Raw genomic sequence first — 9,263 nt, 5'->3', positions numbered from 1 at the left:
CCAATAGCATCAATTATCATCCAACTAAAAATTAGCATGCAAATCAAGTATTCCATAATGAATAAAATTCAGAACACGAATCACCTAATCAATCAAGTAAATTATCCAACCTTGCTTATGCTCCCGACTCTCGTTTCTTGGATGTCGCACAGCATCCTTGATCAATAAAAAAAATTTCGTAGACGCCATCTTCAATGACTCACTATCATTGTTATTAGAATCAGTGTTGTCAATGTAGTTATTAACGAGAATAGGCTCCTATTCAGAAAGATTATTCAACCCTCTTCCTAGTTTATCTCCTAGATCCGTACCCTTCCTGAATTTTTCCTTATGGGTTTATGAGAGAGAACAATTCCGCTTGGCGTATAGAACATACCTTCACAAGGGTCTCACATAATGATGTGGGAAGAATGAAAAAAAGGAAGGTCAGATAATGAGGTAGCCCTGATTATTCTCTTTTAATTTCGCCCTAATTCAAACAAAACCCTTCCCAACCTCTTCATCCCCATCCCTACCTTCCCTCACTGATGATAGTGGGACAACGCCGTCGAAATTAGCTTCGTTTCCGACCAGCAACAAAGACAGTGAAGAAGAAAAAGTGTGAACCATGAAGTCGAAGATTTGTCGACATTGAAGAAGTTCGAACCTTGCTCTGATCTTCGACCACCGCGAAACAACCACTGCGCCCAATTGAAGAAGACACCTCTTTCCGTTTATACATCTCAAGTAAGTGCTTCACATCTAATCTTTGATCGTAGGCTGAAATTTCTTTCACAACTATGAATTCACTGAACGAAATTGCAGATAACAGTTTGCGAAAAATAATGGAAGGAATTAAATGGTTATTTATTGTTTGTGTAATTAAAAGTTGAAGAACAAAGGGGATTGATTAGAGAAGTCAAATATTGTTATAGAACTACAATTTGATGGATTGAAATATTCGAAATTGAAGAACAAATGGGATTGACAGATCCAAAATTGACACTAGATTTATTGTAAGCTTAGTCAAATATATTGTGGAATTGCAATTTGAAAAAATTGAAATGGCAATTTAATTATAGTGCTAATGTTTATGTTACCGATTATAGTTTATTACATAAATTGATAATTTCATTTATGTGGATGTTTTCCATCTCAGCATGAGAGGAAGGAATGTCGAAATATGTCACAGTTATCGAAGCAATTGGCGCTCATTCGGGAAATGTACGAGAAAAAGTCATTGCCCATGGTGTCCACATGGATTTCATAAATGTTTAGAGGTTGAAAAACAGACACGTAACAAAGGGCGATTATTCAACACTCGTAGTAACGATTGTGGTTTTTTCAAATAGGTGGTCGAAGAAGACTCAAGTGAACAATGTAGCGACATCAACGAGTGATGACTATTGCGGGAAATGAGGAAGTTCAAGATTTGCCAAGCATGCTTGAAACTCTATCCCGAATAACCGAGAAATGAGACGTCGATGTATCATTGCATGTGACATTTCGCAAGGGAAAATGATGCTTGGAATTGAATGGGAAAAAAAAGGATTGGCTTGATTATTAGTATTTCCGTCAATGGGTTGTTTGGGTTATATTTGTAATTTAAAGACTTGTGTAGCGTTACTTTATATTTTGTATCAAATTAGAATTTATGTAAATTGCATCTTATGTTTCTTCGTTACATTTTGTAAATTCTATGTGTTCATTCGTAAACTATGAATGGTAGATATAAGCTACTTATGTTAGCAAGAATGATCATAGCTGCACAAATTGTACACAAATACAAGTAGAAGTTGGCAGTTGATCAACACTCTTATGAAAGGAATTACTACATTATCCATATGGATAATGTACAAACTGTACAAAACTACAAGTAAAGGAGATGAAGTGCTCAAAGTTATTGAAAGCTACAGATTCTTCTCAATTGTATGGCCACCCAATTCAGCAGTTGCAATCTTCAAATGTCGTATCTCCCCTGTTAATGCTTCATTTAATGCTGGAATGAAAACGAAAAATGGATTAAATTCTGCCACATAGCAACAAAGATTAAAACAACTCTAAAACTAGATCAAATGGATTGGACTTTAGATTAAAACCCATCCACTCACAACACACACATGCACCCAAAAAAAAAAAAAAAAATTACTACGATGAAAAGAAAGATGGGGATGAAGAAGTCGACACATTTCTAGAGAGCTAGAGAAACCATTCTAGTACTTTACAATTCAAATTCAAAATTCCTAACAAGCAATCATTTGACTAGGGCATTATCTACCGTATAAATTTGGGGATGATGCTAAAATATAGCAGCCGATAGGTTCCTCGAATTCAGATAACAGCTCAAATAATTTATAAACATAGCAAGCATCGTGCCAGAAGAATGCACAACTATCATGTATGCTACATGCACAAAGTAACTCCAGAAACATAACCAATTTGATCCTACATGAGACAACGACATGAAAAAAGCAGCGTGTCAAATTCCACATAGTAGAAAGATACAAAATACAAAACTAGAGGCATAAATATCTCAATAAAACACTATAAATGAGGTTGAACAACCTTGCTGTGGCATATGCGTATTGTAGTAAGGAAACGTATGACCTGTCAAACAGTACAAATATTAGTACACGTATTTGAAGAGATCATATAGAAATGTAATGAATTAACCTCACCATCACCTTGTGGATTGAATATAACACTCGTTGGCAATGGTGGGATCGCATCCGATGTTGGCAAGGGTCGTGTACACGCAAAGCTTTCGGCATCACCCTACATAAAAAAAGAATGTGAATAACACCTAAAACAAATAGTTTAATAATATGATGGTACTCACCAACAATAGTTGTGAATAAGAGAATGATGTTCGCATCGAATATTGTTATTGCGAAGCTACAAATTCAGGTGCAGCCTCTTCATTATTACTGTGCCTTGGTCTCAATCAATTTCCTTTGCTTACCATTGAACTTGGTTGCGTGTACAATAAAATGAAATCACAGTACAAATTCATGGCTGTTGAAGAATAGAGACGTGAAAAGATGAACAAACCCCTAATTTCTTTGACTCCAACGGACTTTTTCTCTGAAGTCTCCGGGGTGCCCCCTTTTTCTTTGCAATATTTAGATCCCGTATGCTGTTGATTGTATTAGTTTGTGAAGGAGAATACTGAGATGATAAATGTATAGTAAGCTTCGAAATGATACTGCTTGCACTACACAATTTCGTTGACATAAGCTCGTTCACTTGTATTTTTATCAAGTCCAATATCAAACGTGTCCGACACTGGTCATCTGCATCAAGGTCAGCCACCTGTGCAAAAGCTTGACACATACTGTCATACCTCAACTGCTTGGGAGTACTGACCAGACCGTTGTGATTTACTGCAACCCTTTTGTATGCTCTACTAACATCCCTCCTCCACCTTCGTAGTGTATAATACTCAGACAATTTTTTGACGTCATTTGGAATCAATATCGTAATCACATGTCTGCAAACAATGTCTCAAAACTTGAACAAGTGGCAACTACATATAAACTTAGATGTCTCTCTCTTAAATGACATAAAAAAAAAAAATTTCTTCTTCTAGTGCTCGTAATTAAGGACATCCTTACGTGCCTCATACGTGGTCCCGGAAGATCCCTCTGAAACAGATATGAGATCACAATATACCTTACCTTTGAATTCATCTTAGACTTCTTTGAACTTCAACATGGTATACATTGATTGAAAATGCTTTTCGATTTCATAATTTATGGCGCACGGTACAATTTGTGAGTATGACTTGAAAGCAGCTTGGAACTCCTTTTCGACCTTATTCATAAGTGCTCCTTTGCACTATTTCACAAACTACTTCAACGAGCTCTTCGAATGGACATATCCATCGAAAAACGCATTCATACTCTCACTTCGTTGAATTGTAGACATCCCTGCTTGAAAAATCATTTTCAAAAAGCAAGGCACCCAACAACCCCTATTAACATACAACCCCGACAAACATTCATTATCCATCAACTCATATGTCTCGATCATCTCTTTCCAACATGCTTCGAATTCTTTAATATTCTGTGAATCATACACCAATCCGAACTCCTGTAGCAACTTCTTCAAAATATGCCACAAACATCACATATGCTTTGTATTTGGGAAAACGATCTCAATAACATTTTGCATGGCCTATCTTGATGAGTAATTATTTTACGAGAAGCTTTACCGTGTATGCACTCAAGCCATATCCTGAACAGCCACGCAAAGTTATTTGCGTCCTTGTTCGATAACAATCCACAACTGAACAAAGTTGATTGACCGTGATGATTCACGCTAACAAAAGGTGCTAATGACATTTCATACTTGTTAGTGAGATAAGTGGTATCAAATGTGACAAAATCATCAAACTCCATGTATGCCTGCCTATACTTATTATCAGAACAAAACATTTTCTTTAGGCGGTACTCATCGTCTACATCCATACTGAAGTAAAAATCCAAGCATCGTCCTGGCATTTTTGAAAAATAACTTTGTATTGCAGCCACATCTCCTTCTCCAAGTCGCAATCGCCTCACTTGTTCAATATAATTGTGACAGTCCTTTTCCACACACGTCATATTCTCATATTCCCCTGTTTCAACAATTGCGGAGTTGAAACTTTTGTGTGACGGAATTCCTGCCAAATCATTCACTTCAAATTTTCATTTCACTGTTGCGCTCAACTCTCTGTTGCATCGATACAACCTAAACTTGGAAAGACTAGTTCTATGGTTATGGTCAAGGTGGACTGTGTTAATTCTTCACATTCCATGGCTATCTGAAGAAGCAGAGATCCTTACTTTACAATCTGTTTGATTGATTGGTTGTGGATTTCAAGAACCGTTTGCATTACTCGTTCTTCGACCTTCACGAATATATGTTAAGGTCACATATTTCAACAGTCCATCGTCCCCATTATTTGAGTTTCTTTTTTAACTGAAAAACCAACATCTTATGCTTACTTCTGGTAGAAGTCAAACAATTTTTTATCATTGTTGAACATCATACCCACCACAAGTACAATAGGCTCATTGTGTCCTAATGTTTCTTCTTCCACCCCGATAACATTCTCGACAGCATTGTCATTATCGAATTTTGAAACAAGTTCCTCATTTCCAGTTTCCATAATTTCCTATGCTGCAAGAAAATAAACTGTAATGTTAGTCATCACATACACCAATTCCACGGTAAAATGTAAGTTCACAATTCATACATACTTATCAAAAAAAGAATCACCTAATATAGTAAATGTTACATTCCAAGTGTAAGTACGATTTATCCTATTTTTCCTACCATATCAAGCTCTACCAATCAACACCAAATTTTGCATCTTGTGCTGTTATGCTCTTCCATTTCTAACCTTGTATTTTGCTAGTTCACAATAACCAATTGAAACTTAGATATCAAAGCATGTAACATGTTTATTTAATATCCAAGTAGAGCAAAACTACAATGTTCCGAACTGCAGCATAAAATAGGAACTAAAATGTTGTTTGATAATTTCTATAGTTGGCAACATAATCTGAACCACTGTTATGAAGTGAGGTATTGAGAAAAAGGGCATATTGCATTTCAAATTACCATACTGATTTAAAGAAGGAAAATAAAAATTCACAATGATCTTCAATTTCATCTATTTTATTCTCAATATTTAGGATTTGTCGAATGAAACATCTAATAACATGTGCATGAGTAAATTTAGTTGATACAACTGACATTCGAGTCGAAGCCTTTGAACAAATCGAAGACTAGCCTATTTAAATCCATGATCTTGTTTATTTTTGATATTTAATACATAAAAATAAAATAAAGTTCAAGAAATTAAAATTGGTATGGCTCTATGATCTTATAATATAATGAATGCATTTAGCTTATGCCTGGACTCCATTTGTTCAAACTAATTTTTTAAAAATTTATTTTCAACCATACAATCTCTCATAAAATAATTTTACATATAAATCAAAAAAATTTCTTTATTTTTTAACCACACATTCTCCAATAAAATAATATTCCAAAATCTTGACTAAAAAAACGAAGCTCAAACAGGGGCATAATAAGTTATAGATTTTGATACTATACTTTTTAAATTATTTAAATAATATTTAAATTGATTGGCCAGTTACTATAAAATTAAATAAAAGATGAAAGAAATTAATAAATATATACTAAAAAGGAAAACCAAGAACCAAATTAGATATTAGTATAAAAACATTTTACTATCTAAATTTAAATTTATTATCTATTGTAAATGAGATGCTTGCTCTTTGTAAATAGAGAGTTTTTGAAGGGGTAATTATATTACTATTACAAATATTGTTAGTTACACCACAATTTTTTTATTTACTTAAATAACCTTAAATAAAATTACTTTAATGGGTTTTCAATATATTTATCACATAAAATAATTTATTCTTCCACCACAATCATAAAACCTTTAAAAATTTATCTTCTTCCCAATCCCTACTCCAACCCCACCCTCAAAACTACATCTTTCAATTAAGTTTGGGCATTAAAGAAATTAAATATCTCTCATCGAAATTAAATTGATTCCATGGAAGAACAACAATTAAAAAAATTACGTTTCAATGATAAATCGAATTAATTCGTCTAGATGGTAGGCGTAGAGATATTGATGAAAGGCCTGAGCTATGCACGGGGACAATTGAGTTTGTAGCTTCCAAGGAATATATTGTCTGAGATCCGAATTCTGTTGTATATTTCTTCCTTATTGATGTATCCATGAATGCGGCCATACAAACGGGTGCAACTACAACAGCTTGTAGTGCAATTAACCAAGTTAACAACCTCTTCCAATTGTATCGAAGATATGAAATGGAGAAAATTTATTAATTTATGGCAGGAAAAATATAATAGCAGATTCATATCGTTCCCAAATCTAAAGTAAGTGCCTGTGTGTATACATGTTTGTACATGTATATGTATAGATATTTATGGTATGGATTATGATGGGTACACCACAACATTATTTTTGTTAATTCATTTTTTGTTGGATTAGAAGTAAAATTGTAAAGTTGTTGTGGTGTAATTATTCAAAATAGATTTTAATTGTGGTGTTATTATAATGTGGTGTAGGAAATAAATTTTGCGGTGGTAATATAATTATCCTTTTAGAAGATGATCATAAAAATTACAGTTAAAATTACATCAGAATTAAATATAGAATTTGACTTACTTATCAGTAACTATTGTGTCCAAAGTTTCACGGCAATCAGATATTGCAAATCTTCTCAAAATTGGCAATCAGATTTCTCTAACTTCTTTCAGACTATGCTTGTCTCTTTCTGCGAATTATTGAGATTTCTTCATTGAGCTGTGACTCTTTTATAAACTCAATTATAGAGCATAATCTCTGTATTATCATCTACTCTGCCATTTTCTTCATCAATTAATCACTACATAAATAAAATTAATGGCAATTAGGATGAGGATGCTGAGCCTGGTGCTTTTGGTTCTGTTAACAAGTCCAGTTTTGAATAACGGAGGACCTATTGATTGTATAAACAGCGTCGTTTCAGCGCTGAATCCCTGTAAAGATTTCCTCAACGGTGGTTTGCCGCTTCCTACGGCTGAATGTTGCGGCCGCGTCAAGTCCTTGATCGGCGTCGCAGCTGATGTAGTATGCCAGTGTCTGAAGGAAAATCCAATCGGCGGGGTTATTCCGTCACTGGCAAACCTCATTCCCGGCCTCTGCGATCTTGTTCCGTTCTTACCCTTCATCAACTGCCTGTAATATATCTCTCTTTGCATATATGTTGTGAATTCTACCTATATGAAATTCATACCGAGAATTTTATTGATTAATAACTCGATCTTGTTGTTTACAGTATTCCATCAGAAAGTAGCAGCGAAATTCCGATGCAGTGAAATTCAGTTCCTCAAATCCAATGGAATGAATAAATGTACGATATATTCTTAGAAAAATAAAATTCTAAGAATTATTGTGCGCATATTAGTAAGTAGTAATAAACCTTTGTTTGATGCTTCTGTTTAGTAGATTTTGTTAAGTTTTACTTTGAGTTCATGACGATATAATATTACTATAACTTTGTCAAAAATTGGAGTTCCTAGAAAAAATCAAATTATTATTACTAATTATTGTGTCAATTCATTGCAATATTACTTAGGTATGTAATCATGATTTCAATAGCACCAATAAAGTGAGCTAATTAAAGGTCAAACAATAAATTGAGATTACTAGAAGTGAGTTATAAAATTAAGAAAATAAAAAAGATGGCAAAGCCAATGAAAATTGAGAAATCCTAAGAGAAGAGTATCAAGGAGATTTGAAGGTAAGATCCATTAAACTCCAATCCATTAGAAGGAAATTCAAAAATATGAAGATGAAAGATAATGAATGTGTTGGAAAATTAATCGAGTGATGACTTTAAAAGCCAAAATTAAACTTACCAACATTACCAAAAGTTGGACATAATAACGGCAAGGAAACAAGAAAAAAGTATTCCACAAAATAATGCCTAATGAAATGGATGCAAAAGTCGAGGCAATAGTTGCACTTTTTGTTTTAAGTCGATTTTGCCCCACAACGGTGTCTACGGATGATGACAATCAACTTCCAAGACACGACGACTATTTTCTTGCGTCAATAGCACTCAAGGACACAATATCAATGAACCAAAACCAAATTTTGTACTCCTTTTTAATGAAAGAAAGAAAACCAGAATTTAAGCGAAGTTTATGTAGAATTTTGGCAGAGAAAGAAGAGAGTAATGTTATGCTATTATTGCATACCATTCCCAATGAAGAAATTGACGTCCCAAGGATCCTATTTATAAAGGGTGAGGCTTGTGGGGGTGAAGTGTAGTGTACTAAACCTTCCAACTTTATGAATAGAAGCATCATTTGCTGTCGCTAGCCTATCATTGACCATTGGCTCTAGCGTCAATGACAAAATTTTAATAGAATCATTTTTGCTTGCCTGTCGCTAGCTTGTTGCTCAAGCGACGGCCACGTTGCTCAAGTGATAGGCAAACGATGTAGTTAGGCAAAAATTTAGGCTAATTTTTCCTCTATTTTTCTTTCAACTTTAGACCGCAATTTCTCATTCATCCGGGATTGATTTTGAGCTTTCAAATATACCACGATGATCTGCTCGACAAGTAGAATACATTAATCTCTTTGCATTAGTAATTTGACATCGGATCAAGTCCGAATATTTGACTGAAATTGATGCAAAAGTCACCTTTTCCATTTTTATTCTTAACCAATTCCTACAGAAT

General features: G+C 34.2%; 1 protein-coding gene and 1 long non-coding RNA gene across 2 annotated transcripts; both read left to right on the top strand.

The window, feature by feature from the left end:
- The first annotated feature begins 213 nt into the window (after positions 1–213).
- On the top strand, positions 214–1,663 carry LOC111403766. The gene is made up of 2 exons (XR_002704529.1): positions 214–726; positions 1,139–1,663. It is a non-coding gene; the product is annotated as an uncharacterized LOC111403766 (long non-coding RNA).
- A 5,572-nt stretch (positions 1,664–7,235) lies between these two features.
- LOC111403765 (non-specific lipid-transfer protein-like) lies at positions 7,236–8,081 on the top strand. Its single transcript, XM_023032385.1, has 2 exons — positions 7,236–7,752; positions 7,851–8,081. Exons 1-2 carry the CDS (start codon positions 7,436–7,438, stop codon positions 7,888–7,890), a joined length of 357 nt encoding a protein of 118 aa, XP_022888153.1. The 5' UTR covers positions 7,236–7,435; the 3' UTR covers positions 7,891–8,081.
- Positions 8,082–9,263: the final 1,182 nt, after the last annotated feature.

The sequence above is a fragment of the Olea europaea genome, chromosome 11, assembly GCF_002742605.1.
Source record: "Olea europaea var. sylvestris chromosome 11, O_europaea_v1, whole genome shotgun sequence".
Lineage (NCBI taxonomy): Eukaryota > Viridiplantae > Streptophyta > Magnoliopsida > Lamiales > Oleaceae > Olea > Olea europaea.
Note: the sequence above shows the minus strand (reverse complement) of the source record. Positions and strands in the feature narration are given on the sequence as shown.